The sequence below is a fragment of the Cibotium barometz genome, chromosome 7 (assembly GCF_041138505.1).
Source record: "Cibotium barometz isolate CiBa-2024 chromosome 7, ASM4113850v1, whole genome shotgun sequence".
NCBI lineage: Eukaryota > Viridiplantae > Streptophyta > Polypodiopsida > Cyatheales > Cibotiaceae > Cibotium > Cibotium barometz.
In genome coordinates, this window is record NC_141052.1 from 58891404 (window position 1) to 58912834 (window position 21431).

Here is a 21431-nt window from a genome sequence, read left to right on the forward strand (position 1 = left end):
GTTAATTGTGGTATAAAATCCTTGAGTACCTGATTCATAGCATTTGTCATGTGTGCCACTGAGTTCGTTGCACCCTACGGGAGAGCACACATCCATACTAACCCCAAGGGAGTCTTCATGGTTGTGATATCCCTGCTCTCAACTGCAAGCTTAAACTGATCATACCCTGAGTAAAGATCACCCAAATAATAGATCGCTCTGCCTGCAAAAGCCTCTTCAAATTCATCAACTACAGGACCTGCACCCACATTTCTTATGGTCACTTTATTGACCGGCTGCATATCTTGAATAAATCTCAAAGCCCCATTCTTTTTGGGCACAGTAAACCAACGATTTGAGTACGGGGCTAAAGAGGGCTCCAAGATCTTCATGCGAATCTTTTCATTTAGCAAATCCATTAGCTTTGGCACGTAAGCTTTAGGCACTAAGTTCCATGGTACATGTGGCATAGTAAATATTACCATAGGAGAGAACATTCGGATCCACACAACCTATTTCAGCTGGCTGAAATGCAAATGCTTTCCCATGCCTAGCCAACATCTACATAAAACAATCTCTTTCGGTAGGCAAAAGAAACCCTTCTGCACCAACTTTCAATTCCTATATTGTTTCAACTACTATAAACTGATGACCTATATCTTTAGAATCCCGTAAACTTGGCTACCTTGACACTTTCTCATACAGAACCTCACTGTCTGGTGGAAGCGACAAAGCAACTGGTTTCACCTTTTTGTCAACCATCTTATACTTTGTCTCCACAATTGCTTCAGCCCATTGTAATCCTTCCTGCTGAGCAAACAATGTTATAACATCATACATGCCCAAAGAACATACTGACAACACTCTACTTTCAGCCTCATTTTCTGCATGTATGGTTGCTGAAATTTTAGCCATAGTGTCAGTAATATTCAGCCCATAAAAGAGGCCTGAAATGCCTTCATTTTCAGCTAACGACCCCAATGCTCTCAGTTCCTTAGTAGCCCATTTCATAGATATGCATTCAGTCTTGCACATAGCTTCCATAGGCTTAAACCAACATAAACTGTTTGCTGGCTGTAAACTGAGAATAACCAGCAGTAAATACATGCTTCATTCCATCAAGAGGCGAGTACATCCTCTGAACAGCACTACCGTAGCCCCACATTACAACAGTGCTCAATGAAAATCCAGGTCTTTGAATTCCCTTGCATTTGGAGGCAAAGGAGACTCTCGAAGCGTATCCCGATTCCTAGGATGATTAACACCACAAATGGTAAGAAATTGGACTGCTTTCCTCCCATCCTTGCTTCTGACTCTTGCATAAGCAGAACCATCATCAAGCACCTTTGTTTCCATACGCACTCCTATAATATAGGGCTGTCCCAAAATCACTGCATATGAGGAATTATCTTGCACAAAGAAGTGTTGCTCTTCTTGTACATCACCAATCGTCACTTTTACATTAGGACATGCAGCATAGAGCTCCCCCGAAGAATTATTTGCAGCCCTCATATGCCAACCATGATCAGTGTCCACCACAGGCCGTGCACCATTCTCATACAATCCACGCTCAATGACATTAATCTCAGACCCGTGGGTCAAGCAAAGCAACACAAGGAGTTTCACGCTCCCCTATTTTCACGACCGTTTCAGTGGTAGCCCTTGCCCAGTGATTTCTTGTGTAATGACTCTGAGGAATAAATCCTGGAGTCTCTTCCCCATATTGTTGCATCTGCCTTACTCCACCATGCATATTGCTACAAGACAATGCATTTTCAGCCACTTTCTTCTCTTTTCCACATGCTGTCCACTGATTAGCAGCATCCTCCATAGATAAACCAACACTTACATCATGCTCATATTCAGCCCGAATGCCCAACAAACCAGTTTTCTCTTCAAATTGCAGCAATGCGCTAGTGGTATCACCAAGAAACTGACGCTTCCTCTTAATTATGTCAATGATTTCATCATGAAATTCCCGCTTGCCGATGCCAAGCACCTCTCCCAAGGTGAATTCTACCCGACTGCTTAAAATCCGTTCTTCAAGAACCTTCTTGAGATCCGTGGCTGTCTCAATATCAGACTGCAGCTTATATCCCGGCTGCTTGCCCTTCTTTTTGCTCTCTTGTCTGCTATCCTGTTTCTACTCCTGCCCAACCTCTTCCATAACATGCTCGGGAGGTGGCTGATTTGCAGCTTTAGGCTGATCCACACTTCTTCTTGTCATTCTCTTAGATGTCCCTGCATTATCTTCATCTCTTTTTCGTTTCTCTTCCACAAGTACATCCATGTTTTGCACCTTTGCTAGATATGCATACACTACCGATGATTCCCAGCTAGTTATGTCACGAATGTCTTGCCTTGCATGAGACATTTCACTATCAGTAACTTTCCTCTTTTTTCAGCGGCATGCAAAGCATGTGTCCATATTGCAGCCTTCGGACCAACCATCACTTGGCCAGGCATTCTATCCAACTGTAGACCAAAAGTAGAAGCATGTACAGTCGCATAAGCATTTCGGACAGCCGTCTTCCAACAACTTTTGCATACCTCCCTTTCAAAAATTCAAAGCAAGAGGCAATCCTGTTTCTTGTGCATGGATCTTGCCATCTTTCCAAAAGATGAGCTAAGGCCTCCTGATAAGTAGCACAATCCTTCCTTTCATGCTGCAAACTATCACACCACATACATCTTTTCCCTGGTTTAGGGGCTACTGCCCGTCCCCTTTCCTCTTTTCCTTTCTCATTCAATTTTGCGACCTTCAATTGAAGATCTCGCATGCCTTTAACCAATTCATCTAATACATCTTCCCTAATAGTGGGAACAATAGGTGCAGTCATAGGGTTAGCCCAAGAAGTGGGTGGCCTACTGGATACATCAACTGTTTTGCCCGTAACAGTGGGCAAGCTAGATACATGCAATCTTTCTCTTCTTCTATGCTTTTTCACCAGTGCAGTAACAGCTTCAACATGTCTCCACTCTGTTGTTTTAAGCCCTATCTCTGTATAGTCTGATCCTCTAACGAATCATCAAGCTTCTCTTGAAGCTTAGGATCTGCCGCTTGTAGAAACAATTCAATTTTCTAACTTGCAAAAGCCTGCTGTTCTGCAAGATCTAACTACTCAAACCGACTTTCAAATTCTCTTAATAACTCTGTAGCCACCACAAGACCCTTATTGGGTTGTAGAACCCACTCTTGGAAAGTCTTGCGGATAATCAAACTGGGTCTTCAATGTAAAATTCTTCCCTGAGTGTCTTCTTGAAAGCTACCCAATCAGCATCTTGCATGTACAATTCAGTAACTCGGGCTTTCAATTCATGTACAGTGACCCGTACAAAATAGTGGCTCCATGCAAGTTGAGCCACCCCAAAGAACTCCATCTTTTGAGCATAGGTATGCAAATATGCAGATACATTCCTGCCATTAAACAACTTCATCTCACGCTCTACTGCTTGCAGAGCATTCATCACAACAGTTTCTGTTTGAGCAAAAGCCTGCATCACCTGTTGTTTTTGTTGTACCTGCATAAGCATGTTCATATTCTGCACTAATTGCTGCAAAACATCCACCTGTTGTTTTTGTTGTACGTGTAAGCATGTTCATATCCTGCACTAACTGCTGCAAAACATATTCTGCACTAACTACTGCAAAACATCACTAGAAATTTTGCTTGAAGGTTCTCCCATCCTGTCTTTCCTTCTGATGACGACCTTTCACATTAGGGGAAGGTTGAGGTCTATAGGGGCCCTTTAAGATGCCATGTGATTAAAAGGTTATTAAGGAAAAGAGCCAATCGTGTGATGCCATGTATACAAAAATGTTGGGTGATTAAAGGTGGTCAAAAGATTCTCTAGAAGATGCCTTTTTATACTTTTCATTTCCAAAAAGTGGGGGGGAAAGTTTTTAAAATTTCGGACATCCATAACTTCTACATATGAGCTCAAAATTTGTTGGAGATTACAGATCCAGAATCTACTCGTCGAGCTCTTTCCATAGATATGTCATGATATAGTTTTGCTCGCTCGATTTCAAATTCAATTTTGGCGAGAAACTTTGAAATTCAAACTTCTAGCCATTTGAAGAACAAGAAGGTATCTAAAGTCAAAGAATCATAACGTTTTAACAAAAAGTCATTAAAATCATAATATGGCAGCTTAAAGGGCCCCTATAGACCTCAACCTTCCCCTAATGCGTCGGGTTCACCAATGTCAGAGGGGTTTTAGTCGAAAGATCGTATCCACCGGGGATCAGAGAGAGAAGGAAGTAGAGAATAGGAGATAGAAGAGAAGAAAAAGAATAGACAAGAGGTACACAAGATAAAGGCAAAGCTCAATGAATCAAAGCACTATGTATTGATAGAACCTGTGAAGATAAACAAAATCCTTGTCTGGGACTACACGGAAGCAATCACCAAGCATTAGATCTCCTAGAGCTCCTCGGTAGACCAAAAACGCACACCAAACATTAACTTCTTCTTTGCTGCTCAGACCACAAATCTGATGGTTCCGTTGGCTTCGAAAGGGAGTAAAACCATAGGACACTTGGTTAGAATTCTCCCAGGAGGTCACTCCTTCTTCTTCTTCCCCACTCGAAGTGCTGTTTGCTGCCTGTCAACTGCGATCGCACGGACGCGCGAATTCGCAAGCCCTCCCTTTTTGCATGAGATCTCCCAAACTGGTTGAAAGCAACTTGCTTTTTGCATGTCACCCTATTCTAGAAGTTTTCTACACCTTTTTAGGATATTTACAAGAAATAATATCAAAAATATCAAAAATAGGCTAAAATTGTCTAAAAATCTCGTATTTTTGAACCATCCATACTATGGACGCTGACACTAATGACTAATAGGGCATTGACTCTCTAGATCAATAAGAAAGCTGGATGATGATGCACTCCAGTGTTTTTCACACTGTGTCCGCGTGTAGCGACACGACAGTGGATTTCGAGATATGCTTGGAGTTCATGAGCTGGAGTTGAGCTTGAGGGGGAGTGTTAAGATGTCAAGCTCAACATGAGCTAACACTCACGAGGTGCCTGCATGACCGTTCGACATTTATATCATTGGTGGGTTTGGTAGCTGGCACCAACATATCTTCGCCAGAGATTCTACACCTGGAGGACTACATCAACTAGTCCACACCTATCCACTCCACTTAGCGTGTTCACATTATGGACCGCTTGTATATACTCTCTATTATGTGTGTGTTAGTCACTTTATCTTCTTTCTAGACCTCTTTTGTTGTGTGAAGAAGAAGAAGATTTTTCAGCCTCTCACCTTGTGTGTTTTCTTCTAGGGTTTGTGTGAGTGTGTGTGTGCTTACAAGAGCTCAATCTCTCTTCTCCCCTGCATCTTTTCATACCACTCAAGCTATATATAGGTCACTTTGTAGGCAGTAGACAAGCCACATTTACAAACCCCACAAGCTACGGTACGAATCTCACAAGGTAGTCGCTTGTCCAATTGGAGTGATTCGTTTGAATAGCCAATCAAAACAATTAAAATGTGGGAGAAAGAAAGAATAGATCAATGCATAGTGCCACTTTGCAAGCATATTGATGATACTTGTAACCTAGCTAACACATAATTTTACAATCAGCTTGGATTACAAGACATGCACACACTTTGCGCAGGCAAAAAAAAGAAACAAATCGTTGTTTGTCTGTATTAACTAGATAAGACAAAACACGATCAGTTAATGCTTCGAAAGCACAAATAATAATCATATGGTAAGGTATAATCTTCAAAAATAGCAAAAGTCGCTCACATAACATTGGAATAATTAATCATTTTACGGTTAAGAATCATAAAATTGGTATGACTTTATAAATAGCACAATTATATGTGTACATGGGAGTAAAAATTAACGATTAGATGTGTACATGGGAGCAAAAATTAACATATATTCTCACCAAATAATTTCCATGCCTTATTTCTTCTAATCAACCATAATCCCCCATACGTGCTTTCTTGTGATTCATAAATACATGATTGATCCGTTACACATCACTCACATGGACGTGGGATCTTTTGGCATAACCATCCATACCAACTTCGTACGGGTGCTAGGTTAACTCTCAGATGATGGAAAAGTTGAAGCCCCATGATTGATAGGAATCTATACAAAATCTTACATTAGACAAATCTAATCCTATTACTTTTAGAGAATGTCCATTTGCTCAAGTTTCTTTGGGGGTTTTTCACTATACATAGTTATCTACACGATTTACATGTATGGCTATCATTGTTATAGCTACATAAATAGCCCTGCATATAGCCATGCTGATAGCCGTATACTAGAAAAGAATTAGATTATGTACCCTAAACCAAAAATACAATCTTAGTTGCATTCCATTTCTTTCCTTCTTTGCTCTTCAACAAACATATTAGTGTGTTCGCCTCCCTTCTATGTTTTTAAATCATATTTTCAATGTTCTTCTCCATTCCTCCTCTCCAATCTCTCTCTTGTTCCTCTCACTTGCTCTATTTCTCTCACTATTCTTATCCATTTATGCATAAGCCCCTCTCTTATGATCATCAAACATACATCTATTAAATAAGGGGAAGCATGCATATGAAAGAAATGAAAAGATAGGGTTAGGAATAGACTCACCTGCATGTACTTGCTTCTTCTCTTCTTATTCGCTCAATTCTTTTTTCTCACTTCTCATTCTCTTCAATAAGACAAGGGTTTCTTTATGTCTAGTTTATCTCTTCACCTAACTAAACTTTATTAAATACTAACTAAATCTTATTGTATTTTGCTTCGAGGGTCCACTACTACGAAACCCTATGTATCACGTGTGTTTAAGGGGTATTTAAAAAACCCTTTACCTATGAATTTTTTATGAATAAAATTATCCCCTTTTTCTTTATGGATTTTCAAGTTTTTAAATAGAATAAAAAATTCCCTTCTGTAAATATAATTCTATAAATTTACCTTTAAATTTTGAATTAAATACCCCCTTAATTTGAACTCACATGCTATACTTACATATTTTTAGGTGAACCCCTCGAGGTTTGTAGCCTTTGTTTTGTGTGTTGTGAAGATTCTTGTAAGGTCATATCTTGATGTAAGATCCCACTACTTTTGTTACAAATGTTTTTTCTTTTTCATTGACATGTAGTCACTTGTCCATGAGCATACTTGTTATTTCTTGGCATAAGGTATGAGATCAATGCATAATGCATAAGCTACCATGAGCTATGTATGAGCTCTCATGAGCTATGCAGAAAGAGTGCTAAACTTCAATTAATGAAATCTAAACTAAAATCTTTTTTAAGCTAATGTAAAGACCCTTTAGGGCATCTCCACTCTTTAGTTGCCTCTTGAGATAAGCTCCAATCCTAAACCAAGAGCTTTTATTTTATGGTTTTATGCTTTTTTTTTCTATGTTTTTGCTTATGGAGCATGTTGCTATGTTTAAGCTTTTATTGCATGATTCTATGTTTATGCTAATTTGTTCTATGCTTAGATCTTCCATCTATCTTGTGTGGCCTCTATTCTCACTAGCCACATACTCTTTGGGACATCCCCACTCTTCAGCTAGCACTTCAAGTAAACTCTAACCCTAAATGCAAAGCTTTTGTTTATGCCTCTATGTTTATGCTTCTATATTTATGTTAATGCTTAAGTTTATGGTTATATTTTTGATTATGTTTATGTTTATGCACTCACCACACACACCCAACAGCTAAGTACCACTACAAGGGGTACCGCATTTATAAACATGGGTCACTTTGTAAGCAGTGGACAAGCTGAATTTACAAACCCCACAAGTCAAGATACAAACCCCACAAGTTAATAGCTCTCCATAGCTCTCTCTATTGGAGTGATTATTTTGAATATCCAATTAAAATGTGGGGGCAAGAAAGAACAGATCAACGCAAAGTGCCACATTGTATTGTCAATAGTGCCACTTTGTAAGCGTATTGACGATACTGACACATAATTTTACAATCAACTTGGATTACAGGACATGCACACGCTTTGCGCAGGCCAAAACAACAAACAACAACCAAATCGCTGTCTGTATTAACTACATAACACGAAACACGATCATTAGAAAGCACAAACGATACTTATGTGGTAAGGTATAACCTTCCAAAAATAGCAAAAGTCGCCCGCATAACATTGGAATAATTAATCGATACGGTTTAGAATCTTTACAGCGGTACAGAGAGGTTTAATTTTCTTCACTCAAAGAAAAGTCTGGCTGATCACTCTTACTTTACAATTACAACATTTAGAGGGTCACCTTGAGGAGGACGCATTGAAGAAGGCACTCCATTGATGCTGAGAAGAAGAAGAAGCGGAAGGTGCGGCGGCGGAGCTTGAGGTGGGCGAGAAAGCTGAGGTTTGGAACAGTCGCATGGCAATGTCTGATTGGGGAGAAGTTCCAGCTGAGCTTTGGAGTTGTGGTTTAGTCGATCTGGCTGGTGAAGGAGAGTTAAGGAATGATGATGATGTTCTCATCTTCTGAGCCGCTGGTGAAGAACAGGCAGAGAAGAAGCCCTGGTTCAAATCAAGGGCCGAGATAAGGTGCACATCAGCAGAGGCCACCACACGAGGGCTAGAGCCAATGTTGTATGAGCCCATGGGCGAATTATGCAAACCTAATGGTAATGGAGGCTTGAGGTCTAGCAGCTTAAACTCAGCATTGCTGCTGTTGTCGGCCAGCACAGAGTTTCCATCATTAGGAAACCATTCACTCTTTATCTGGACCTGTTGCGCACTGCTGTGCCTGGGTGGGAGCTGGGAGCCCCTTCTATAAGCTGGGCCAGGTTGAGATGCGGCGCAGGTCTGCTGCTGCACCGACCTTGACCTCGAGAGCTTCCCTCTCTGAGACGATTTGTTGCCTGCAGCGGCCTCTTGCTGAGATTGATGAGGAGAATTGCTTAACGTTGCTGAAGGCAGAGATGCCGAAAGGGGTAATGTGAAATTTGTCCTGGCTTTGGCGCCCCTTAGCTTCCTCGCAGCTGCATCATAGGCTTTGGCAGCGTCCTCTGCAGTATCAAAAGTCCCCAGCCAGTGCCTGCACCTCCCTATACGGTCCCTTATCTCTGCCGACCACCTCCCCCATGGCCTCTTCCTTACTCCCCTGAACGTTCTACTGTTGTTACATGTGCTGTTCATCACGCTCTTCTCAACCATTGCTGCCTCTGCCATAGATCTATCGTTACCCTCATTAATAGAGCTCCCTACCTTATCAAGCTTGAAAGGAACATCGCTTGAGCTAGAGCAAGACGATGCTGTCTTGGACAGCAGCAGATTGCTTTCCTGCATTGCTTCCATGGACCTTGGGATGGTTTGGATTGGCAGAAAGTGAGCCTGAGTCTGAGTGAAAGCTGAGAGAACATCTTGAACGTTCACCAGGTTGCTTGCGTTAGTACTAACAGACCTAGACATAGAGGAGGTGGTATAGTTGTACCTAGTGCCGACAGAGCTGCCTTCTGTACTCCTGGAGCTGTTACCAACTTCAGTTATGCTCCTAGAGCTGTTACCAGCATCTGTCATGCTTCTAGAGCTGTTACCAGCATCTGTCATACTTCTAGAGCTGTCACCAAAGAGAATATGCTTGCCAACCACCGCTGCCAGGCCATCTAAATTCTCCTCTGAGCCAAGATTGAAAGAGTCAAGCGACATGTTGCAACTAGGTTCGCCTTCTGCTGATATGATTAGTTTCGCTTGATCATCATTAGGAAGTTGCAGGTAATGAGAGGGGTCAATACTGTACATATCGGAGAACTGCTGGTCAGCCATGCTGCTGGACCACATGCTGCTCATACTGTAGTCATCTTCTGCTACTCTTGCTGCTGGCATGGCAAAGTCTTGCATGCAGGACGCATCATCGCAGAGAGAAGATAAAACGCGAGATGGGCTAACAATGCCGCAAAGGCTGCTCAGCTTGCACAGGTTGCCTAAGGAATGAAGGGCATTGGAAGAGCTGTTGGTGAGACAAGAAGACCAGCTTCTTTCTGCTGCTTCTTGCTGCAGCCTCTCCATTTTGGAAGGGGAAGTGGTGGACGAAGGGACGAAGAGGTCATCCAAGCTCCATTTCTGCTTGTTGGAGGGGCTAACAGAGCGTTTAAACATTTCATGGAGAGCCATACTGTCTGTAAAGAAACACTCTTCTAGAATTCCAAAGCACGGGGGCGCGGAGACAGGCTACAATTTTGGTTACTTAGAGAGATAAACAGGCATGGTAGCAAAAGCTTAACTATACATGAATCGATTTAGAAGGGGATTCGGTGCATGATCGTGCCAACGCCAGGTATGGTTCTGAAGTGAAGGACAATGAAAGAATGAGGAGAACTCGACCCCTGCAGGGGAACAAGGGGGAATGTAGGATAGCGATGGAGAAGGAAGCTGCAGTTTAGAAGAGTCAAGAGTAGCCAGGAAGGAGGGAAACACTAGCAGAGGGGGTTCCACCAACGTTGCAGTATATTGTGTGTGTGATATTGATGGTCACTCTGCTTGAAGGAAGCTGTCAGGATAGGGAGTGGGACTGTGGGACTGATCCCTGGAGCACAAATTATTCCGAAACACGAGCTCTGCGGCCCTCCCACAAATTACCATCTCAAATTCCAATTTTCCAAAATTACAATCTCAGGCCGAGATAAAAATATGAGAATGATCTCATTTGGAATAACTTGTCAACGCTACTGTGGGGCGGTGCACAGGCACCACAAATGCGAGCAGGTGGCCATCCTTTGCGGCCACACGGCCAGTCACTAGTGACCCCCATAAGCCCGCCTGTGTGACAGTGTGTGTACAATGCTCGTATGGCCACGGCCTGTGACGCCCTGGGGACTCAGGAGGCGCCCAGGGTTAATTCCACCGCATTGCCCATTACACCTCTGGCCAACACCAAGGCGCCAAAGACTCTGCAGCCCCCCAGGGCCCACTCTCTTTCACGGCGGTGTCCTCCTCTCAAGCTCCTTACGTAGATCTCATGGTGCACTCATCTCGAGCCCCTCTCCATCATCGCGGCGGCCTGCCCGTGTGAACCTATTTTGTCGGTGGTGGTTGCCCACGTCTCATTGCGCCCTCATCTCGAGGTCTGCCTCCATCATCGACCATATGCACGCGTGAACGATCCCGCCGGTCACCTAGGGGCCACCATCAACGTCAAGCGTGTGCACAGCCCCTAAAAAGTCGGTAGAATCAGGACAAACGGGACTGTCTAGTAGTATAGTACGTAGCTAACGTTGGAGGGCCCGCGGGGGGCATCAGCCATGCATGCATGCATCATGCATGTATAAAAGGCGATGATTGAATGCGAGTTTGACAAAAAAAAATTGGGAGCACGTTCAGGCGAATTTATGATGGCAGACATCCTGAAAAGTTGAAGTGTATCCGTAGGGCCGCAGTATAGTCGTATAGGTCTAGACACTAGCACATACGTTCGTCGTAGGCCTCCGTCTATATATATATATATATATATATAGGGCCTAGGCTTCTCGAGTCTCAGGCTCTCGACTCTCGACTCTCCCTCTGGACTCTACTATGTACCTGGTAACCCTAAAAGGTTAACCAGCCAGCGAACTGAAATGCGAACACGTTACACACTACCCTCCGCTTGGTTGATGAACTCGCGCCACTCCTTCCACGTGGCATGTGTGGGGGACCTGCCAACTACCACCGACCTCGTGCGGGACAGTCTGCTCTGCTGTCATACTTCCAGCCAGTGCTGAAATTGTAGCTCATTTTAACCTAGATCCTAAACCACCTTTCAAACTTGGGGTTCAAACTTCAAAAAGGCACCACAAGTAAAGTTTGTTGAGGAATCGAAGGTACCATGCACAACTCAGACTAAGTTCCCACATGGCCTCCTTTAGGCATGACTTCGTGTAGGTTAGTCATCATCCCATGCCATTAACTCTGCCAGCCCACTAACTGATGGAACGGATGCACACGTTATGTGTTAACTTTTGTAAAAAGCTTGGCTTAGAAACGGCTCGGGAGAGGAGCATGGCATGACTACTGCACAACGAGTCTGAGAGAATCGTTGATCCAGATAGTGCAACAACAAGGACTAGAACCCATCGTTACCACTCTTGTTAGTGATGTGGGCTCATACTTGCACGCCTAGGCTCAAAGGAAAGAAGATGCATTACAAATCCGAGCACAAATCAAACGGCTATCTAAAGGGGATGCACCAACTAACTTCTTCTTCTGACAAGAAAAAGAGAAGCACCAACAAGAAAAAATCAATAAGATTTAGTTGGGGATGAATCAGTCATAGAAGGCGAGAAGAAGATTCCCACCCATTTCACTAGCCACCTTTCCTCGATAAGTGGCATTGCCCCTATGGTGGAGTATGGGTACCCTGAAAGACTGGACACTTTCTTGGCACGGGTCCATAGATAGGTGGAGGACACTTCTATCCCTGTGCTAAGCAGAGCCTTTATAGTAGATGAGCTCAAGTTTGCTGCTAGTAAGATGGGCAAGAATAAGACCCCAAGACCTGATGGGCTTCCCATCGAGTTCTTTTGGCACTTATGCTTGTGGCCACTCATCAGTCAAGATTTGTGTGCCATGATCAATCCAGTGTGTCATAGTGGAGAGCTCTCCTCAGAAGTCAATAAGCGCCACATTAAACTGATCCCTAAGGAAGCAAATCGAATCAGGGTGGGTGACTGGCACTGCCGTGACCCACTTACAATGCTCAACATCTCATACAAAAAAAAATCCAAGGCTATTGTTGTTCACATAAAATACATTCTACCAATTTAAGGTGGTGGACCCAAACCAGTTTGGGTTTGTTATGATGGCAGATAGATATATGAGGATGTACTTTATATCCAATGTGGGATTGATCATGCTGCCCCCTCCGTGCACCGGATACCCGAATTGCTGGCAGCGGAAGTAACTCCCTATTGTGCGGGGCAGGGTTTCCCACTCAGGGCCTCGCCCTCGAATGTCCGGGCACAAGACTAAGCTGGTGGTCATTCCAAAAACCGAAACCGGAAAATTTCCCATGCCCGAAAAGCGGGGACGATTCCACCATTTTAAATTTCTTAACGAATTTTTCAAACGAGGTCAAGATTGAACTAACCTTCATCTAAATTAACCGAATAGAAGGAAAACTATAACAGACTTAACTTGAAGGAATCAACGCTTTTTTCCTAATTGAATTAGGCACAGCCGTTGATCTATTCATTTGAGAAGTCTTCAGGTTATTATTTAACTATTCGAGTTCTAAGCGTAATCTTATTAATCAATTTTATTATTAAAACTCTACTGATTCTAGCCTACCGGCCCATGAGTTACCACTGGAATAGTAGAACCAAACAAGTACTCACCCACCCATAATTGAAAGCCTTTCTTAACTTTTGCTTTAGAATACAGATACTCACACACTCCTCTTTAAACTTTAATTCATAAAACAATCCATTGACAATGGGTACAGATGTCACAACTCAAAATTTCCATTCAATCCTTGTTTCTCACAAAACAGTATCACTCTGGACTCTCCGTTGAGACCAGCAGGTCAACAACGAGATCCAGTAAGTTTCTCGTCATCATACATATATATCTTCCACGACATACGCATGGGTGTCCTTGGCACCGCGAGCCCGTGCATCGCCTGGTCAAAACCCTCCAGGATCCTCCTTAGGTGTCCTGGCACTTCACTCAAGGACCGTTTCGTCGGCCCTCGTCCATCGTACTGAAAGCGCACCATTTTAACCATACCGAGGCTGGTCAAGACCTGGGCAGGCTTTGCCGCGTGAGCCGTCCTTTGAACACTCCCCGCCAGCTGTTGTTGTAACTGAAGTTCCCTTAGAACACACATATACCAAATGCTCCCTCCAGCATTCTGGCGTAAGACAATCCTTTAAGAAAACAGGGTTTCCATGCAAGTTTTCAATTTTGATTTTCTTTTGAATACAATGAGTATATCTTAATTCCGTATCCCAAGACTTCTAGATCACAGGTCGTCTGGATTCCCAAACAGAATTCCTCGAATTCAGTAATCAAAGGTCTTAATTTAGTTTCAGATTCGGTGGGTGATTTGAGTGTAGATTACTGAATTGGTCACATCATCATTTCTTGAAACTGACGAAGGAGTTACGTCTTGGTCATAGTCTGATTTAGGGTTTGAGTCTGGAAAGGTTCTCCCTGAACTATCTTTCTCGAAGGTAATATTTTATTTACTACTTTACTGAATTCAAAACTAAACACGAATTCCTATGAGGAATAAATTAGTCATTTATCTAAAATTCCGACTTCGATAGTTTTTCTGAATTTTCTCATTACCATCCTAGAGAATATAAAACGGTATAATTTTCCTTCACTGAGTATTTACTTATTCATTTCTCCAATATTCATGGGATTTAAACATAGGATTAAAGTGAACTCTTATTTTGATAAAAAAAATCTTTTATGCATAAAAATCAATATTGGTGAAAGCAATTCTTTTGTAATTAAAAACTTCTTTTATGCATCATTTTATGCATAAAAATCAATATTAGTGAAAGTAACACTTTTACAATAAAAAAATTTCTTTTATGCATCATTTTATGCATAAAAATCCGTTTTAATGAAAGTAACACTTTTATAATAAAATATTCTTTTATGCATCTATGTATGCATAAAAGTCTATTTTGATGAAAGTAACACTTTTATAATAAAAAAATATTCTTTTATGCATCTATTCATGCATAAAATCCATTTTAATGAAATTAACACTTTTGTAAAAAAATAATCAATATGTATCTTTCTATGCATAGAATTTAATTCTATTGAAAATCACTCGTTTATAATAAAAAATAATCAATATGCATCTTTCTATGCATAGAATTTAATTCTATTGAAAATCACTCTTTTATAATAAAAAAATAATCAATATGCATCTTTCTATGCATAAAATTTAATTCTATTGAAAATCACTCTTTTATAATCAAAAAATAATCAATATGCATCTGTCTATGCATAGAATTTAAGTCTATTAAAAATCACTCTTTTATAATAAAAAAATAATCAATATGCATCTTTCTATGCATAGAATTTAATTCATTGAAAATCACTTTATAATAAAAAAATAAGCAATATGCATCTTTCTATGCATAGAATTTAATTCTATTAAAAATCACTCTTTTATAATAAAAAAATAATCAATATGCATCTTCCTATGCATAGAATTTAATTCTATTAAAAATCACTTTTATAATAAAAAAATAATCAATATGCATCTTTCTATGCATAGAATTTAATTCTATTAAAAATCACTCTTTTATAATAAAAAAATAATCAATATGCATCTTTCTATGCATATAACTTAATTCTATTGAAAATCACTCTTTTATAATAAAAATAATCAATATGCATCTTTCTATGCATATAACTTAATTCTATTGAAAATCACTCTTTTATAATAAAAATAACCAATATGCATCTTTCTATGCATGAATGAAAATGACATTTTTAGAATACACAAACGATGGGGATTACTCTCTTTGATTAATAAAAGATGATATTTATTTCAAAAAATTTTAGAAAATTTTACCATGACCTCCTTCATATGGCTGACCATTTTTTAATTTTTCTAACCTTAATCTACTTAGGAATTACCCGCAATTGGTTTAAATCATTCTAAACTAATCAATTTTCACTTTTAAGAGAGAAATTCTATTGAAAATCACTCTTTTATAATAAAAATAATCAATATGCATCTTTCTATGCATGAATGAAAATGACATTTTTAGAATACACAAACAATGGGGATTACTCTTTTTGATTAATAAAAGATGAAATTTATTTCAAAAATTTTTAGAAAATTTTGCCGTAACCTCCTTTGTATGGTTGACCATTTTTTAATTTTTTTAAACTTAATCTACGTAGGAATTACCCCCAATTGGTTTAAAGCATTCTAAACTAATCAATTTTCACTTTTAAGAGAGAAACAATATGAAAAGTTTAATTCCAATAATTAAATCACTTAACTAGGATAAAGAAGGGCTAATTTTAAGAATGAGAGAGGGGGAAAGCCTTTCCAAGAAGGCATAGCATCTGTTTATCATTTTAAGATAACAAACAATTTAGAAAACCATTAAAAGAATAAGAAAAAGTAAGATTTCTTACTTACATGAAATTTTGGGAGCTTTCCTTTGGCTTGATGGTTTGAGGGATCTACTCTTGTTTGCAACAAGAGTGGCTACCAATTCTTTAGAAGAGAGAATGGTCAAAAACTAGTGAATTATTAAGAAATTCACAGTTCTTGGATCTTGGGAGGAGTAGAGTAATAGTGCATAAAACACTATTAAGCTTCAACAAAGGGGGAGGCTTCTATTTAAAGGAAAAAGTGAACTTCTAACCAAGCAAACTGATTCTAGAATTTTCCAGATCAGTTTGGTCAATTTTTGACCATTTTTAGGTCAGTTTAGCTTACTTTTTGGAACTAGACTTGAATTAGGAGAGAGGAGAGATGAAATATCTCAATTTTTGATAATTTTAAACTCCATCACACATGTGAAGTAGGCGCCTCCTTCATGAGGGGGGAATTCCCATTCTGAGGTGTCAAAATCCATTTTTTAGTAATTCCTTTGGTCCTTAGTCCACTCTTCATCTTATGTGAGTATTTACTCATTTTGGGAGGATTTTCTTTATTTCTTCTATTTATCTTCTCCACACATTTGGATGAATCTGATTGGCCCCTCAAAACCTTAATTTAAAATTTTTCGAAAATCTAAACCCCTAGGATAAGGCCTCTTGAACAGATTATACTTGATTTCTAATGCACCTTTTGAAAATCTTTTTGAACTTCTGTTTCGGGGGAACTTATTTTAATAAGAAGAGATATTTTTCCATCCAAAAATATTCAAAATCTAAATAATCTCTCTCTAGAATATTTTCTCTCTCTAAGCCAAAACAGGTAGAAACAAGATCTTTTATATTTCTGAAGAGGGGATTGATTATAGGGGAAGATACTGGACATCTTAAGAAGTTGGGGAGGAATCTTATATTCTCTCCCACTTGGAAAACGCGAGATGTCCTCATCTCGCAAACTGGGGGTAATCTCGTAACAGTTCGGCTTCTTTCTCCCAGGTGGCATCTTCAAAAGGATAGAACTTGCATTTGACCAATAATTCTCTCAGAATTCTGTTCCTGAGAATCTTTTCTCGAACATCAAGGATTTCTTTAGGTTGGAGTTCCATCTGCCCTTGGATTGAAGAAGTTAAGATTTCATCATCAAGCACATGATTCGGGCTTGGTATATACTTTTTAAGAAGGCTGACATGAAATACATTATGTACTTTGAGATGAGGAGGCAAAAGAAGCTCGTAGGCTAATTCTTTGTAATTAGATATGGCCCATAATATCTGGGGGATAACTTCTTGTACTTCCCAAGAGATAGAGAACTTCTTTTGGGGCATACTCAAATGAAGACCATATCTGCTTCTTCGAATTTTTTGTCTGTTCTTTTCTTATCTGCATACTACTTCTGTCTATCCTGGGCAGCTTTTATATCTTTGCGAATTGCCTGCATCTACTGCTCCATGTCGTCAAGCATCTGTCTAGACATCTCGACCCAATCAATGGGTCGGACCAAGTTGATGGAGTTAAGCAATCTTGTCCATATAGAGCTTTGAAAGGACTCATCCCAATACTTCTGTGATAAGAAGCATTGTAGGCGAACTCGACTAGGTGTGCAGATAGCTTAGCCACTTCTTGGGTTCCCTGCCACCACAGCATGACTGAAGTATATCTTCGATTACTTGGTTCACTCTTTTAGTTTGACCATCGGTCTCAGGGTGGTAAGCTGTGCTGAGATCCAAGAAAGTTCCTACTGCTTCAAAAATGCAGTCCAGAATCTTGACGTGAATTTGGGATCTCGATCACTTACTGTTCTTTTGGGTAGGCCATGCAATCTGAAGATTTCCTTGATGAACACTGTGGCCACATCCGTTGCACTGTAGGTTTCTTTTACTGGAATCAGATGGGCAACTTTGGTTAGTCTATCAACTACCACGAAGCTGGAGTTGTAACCTGATTGCACTGAAGGTAATCCAGTAATAAAATCCATACTGATGCATTCCCACTTCATCTGGGGGATGTCTAATGGATGTAACTTCCCAGGCATTTTTACTCTCTCGGCTTTGACTTTCTGACAAGTCAGACATTCACGTACATGATTAAAGTACATCCTTTTTTAGACCAGACCAAAAGAAGCTTTTCTTCACAGACATAGGTTTTGATGAAACCTGGATGTCCTACAATAAGGCTGTCATGGGCTTCATTCAGAATTTGACCCTTATTTCCCTCATCATTGGGAATGCATAGCCTACGATTATAATACATAATTCCATCATCTAGGTTGTACCCTTGAACTCGGTTCAACTCCTGTGGAGTTTTGCTTTCTTGCATAAGTAGGGTAGCAATAGAGCCAAAGAATCTATCTCGCATGATCTTCTCTCTTGCTTCAATAAACAAAGGATTTGACACTACACTAATTGCAAGCAAGGAGGCTTTTCTGCTGAGGGCATCTGCTACCACATTTTCTTTGCATGGGCAGTACTTGATTTCAAAATCAAATTCCTGCATGGTCTGCATCCACCACCTTCTCTGGCGCATGTTAAGATCCTTCTGAGTGAAGATCCACTTTAAGCTCTGATGATCTGTCATCAAAGTGAATCTTTGACCCAGTAGGTAATGTCTCCACAACTTTAGGGCATATACTACTGAAAGTATTTCGAGGTCGTGGACAGCATAATTCCTCTCATGCGTTCTGAGTTTTCAGGATTCATAGGCCACTGCATGACCTACCTACATGAGTGCACCTCCCAGGGCAAAACCACTGGCATCAGTTACTACCTCAAAGGGTAGAGAGAAATCTGGCAGCTTCAGGAACGAGATTGGTTACCAAGGCGGCGGTCTTCAGCTTATCAAAAGCACTATGGCACCTGGCAGACCATTGAAACGGGATATTCTTCTTGAGAAGATTAGTCAGGGGGGAAGCTATGAGAGCAGACTTTGGTATAAAAATTCTATACCAACTAGTCAATCCCAAGAATCCTCTGACTTCTTTCACTGTCTTTGGTTCAGGGCAATCTATGATTGCTTGGACTTTCGCGGAGTCTGGAGAAATTCCATCTTTGGATACTAGAAAGCCCAAGTATTCAACATGGTCGACAGAGAAAGTGCATTTGCTCTTTTTTGCAAAGAGTTGGTGCTTCCTTAGAATCTCAAGAACTTTTTTGACATGAGCTTCATGGTCAGCTGCATTCTTTGAGTAAATTAGAATATCATTAAAGAAAACAAGAATGGAATCATCGAAGTATTCTCTGAGAATGTCCTGCATTAAGCGATTGAATGTAGCTGGGGCATTTGTCAATCCAAATGGCATGACAGGTGAATTCATAATGCCCATACCAAGTATTGATGGCTATCTTCGGGATATCTTGCTCATTAATCCTGATCTGATAATACCTTGATTTGAGATCTATCTTTGTGAAGATCTGGGCTCCACTTAGCCTATCCAGAAGCTCATCAATTCTAGGGATAGGATACTTATTCTTAACTGTTACTGATTGAGTCCTCTGTAGTAGTCCACACAGAGTCTTAGCGTTCCATCTTTCTTTTTCTGAAAGAGAACTGGTGCACTCCAAGGTGAAACACTAGGTCTTACAAACCCTTGTTCTAACAGCTGTCTAAGCTGTTCCTTGAGTTCGATGGCTTCAAGAACTGGCATTTTGTATGTGCGCAGGGCTACTAGTTGAGCTTCGGGGGGTCAATTCTATCACATGATCTGCTTCCCGAATTGGAGGCATCTCTGTTAGCTTTGCTGGGAATAAATCATCATAATCACTTAACCATTCAGGTTCTTTAGCTTTTAACTTTGAGTCTTTCGGATTCATTTTGACAACATAAATGAGCTGCTTCTTTCTAAGTCCTTTTAGTAACTTAGAAGCCTTTACTAACTGCAGACTTGGGGATCCTGAAATTTAGGTTCCTTGAACTTTATTTCCGTGAAGGTCACGGAAGGAAATGGTTCCATTATATGACAGTGAATGTCAGCTTGATTTTTATGGAGCCAATCCATTCCAAGGATCCCGTCAAAAACTCCCAAAGGTATAACTTTGAACTGACAGTTAGTTGAATTCCCATCTAGATTGAACTGAATACGATCTGTCTCAAGGTGAGTGAAAAGAATCTTCCCACTTGCCAATTCAACTTGCATAGGTTTCCCTGATTTATAATCTAAGACTAGCTTACGCAAGCATCCAAGGGAAATGAAAGAATGAGTACTGCCCGAATCAATCAAAAGCTTAAAAGGCTTACCCTGATACTCAGCTGGAGTAAAATTGACGGTTTGGCCCTTGGTTTTCAATTGCTGCATAAATCAGTCCTCTTTCTTCTTTCAATTGGTGCATAAATCAGTCCTCTTTCTTCTTCCACCACTTCTGCTATTGTGACTGCTTTGGCTGCTGCAGTAGTCTGAGTACAGTAGTCTGAGGCGAAACTCTTTCTCTTTGGTTTCCCCAGTTTTGGGAAGGAGTTTTGAGGCTACTCTGTACAGAGGCAGATGGCTGAGCTGGAGTTCTCCTGGGATTTCCTTGATTTGGGTGAGATGGACCTTGATTTGACTGATAGGAAGGGGTTGGTCTTTGCACTCTCGGTCCTTGGCTTCCCTGTCCCCTTGACATGGCAGGAGTCGGGCAGTCTTTCAGCTGGTGACCAAAACCCTGGCATCCAAAACACCAGTTCTCACTTCTGAGCTCATCTCTCTGAATCCTTGAAATAGGTGGGGCTCTTGAGAAAGTGTTCTAGGGGAAGGATCTTCCTTCACTTCTGAATCTTCCTACATCCTGATTCTGAATTGGGCCTTGCTGCCTCTCTGGGGGAAGGGTCTTCCTTCACTTCTGAATCTTCCTGCATCATCCTGATTCCGAATTGGGCCTTGCTGCCTCTTTGGGGGAGGAAAGTTTGAAGTACTTCCCGGGGTTTGGAATCTTTTAAAGTTAGAGGGTGCAGGCTTTGGCAGGACCTTAACAACAAAGGCTTTGGCAAAGTCCTTTGCCATTCTTACTGCTTTGGCCATTGAGACAGGTTTGGCATTCTTTACTAAGGTGTCCAATGGCTCGTTCATTCCTCGAATGAACCTGGCCATCAGCTGCTCTTCATCCAACTGAGGGGAATATTTGAGGAGAAGGGTAAAAGCTTGATGATACTCTTAAATTGTCCGGTTATTTTGCTTTAGTTCCAAGAACTCATTCATTTTAGTTTCAAGGAAGCCTGGAGGACAAAACCTCTTTCTGAGGTAAGCTTTAAGATCGGTCTAGGTCTGGGTATTCCGGTCGAGACGATTAGTCTCACAGTGATTCCTCCAAGCGACCCTGGCCGTTTCCACAATCTTTAACCTGGCGAGAGCCATCTTGCTTCTCTCATTGTATCCAGTTACATCAAAGTATTCCTCCATTACTTCAATCCACTTTTCCACTACTTCACCT

At 40.8% G+C, this 21431-nt stretch overlaps 1 protein-coding gene across 1 annotated transcript; it reads right to left on the minus strand.

Annotated features, from left to right (window-relative positions):
* Positions 1–8075: 8075 nt before the first annotated feature.
* LOC147637256 (uncharacterized) lies at positions 8076–10456 on the minus strand. The gene has a single exon (XM_086799913.1). It carries the CDS (start codon positions 10087–10089, stop codon positions 8233–8235), a length of 1857 nt encoding a protein of 618 aa, XP_086656039.1. The 5' UTR covers positions 10090–10456; the 3' UTR covers positions 8076–8232.
* Positions 10457–21431: the final 10975 nt, after the last annotated feature.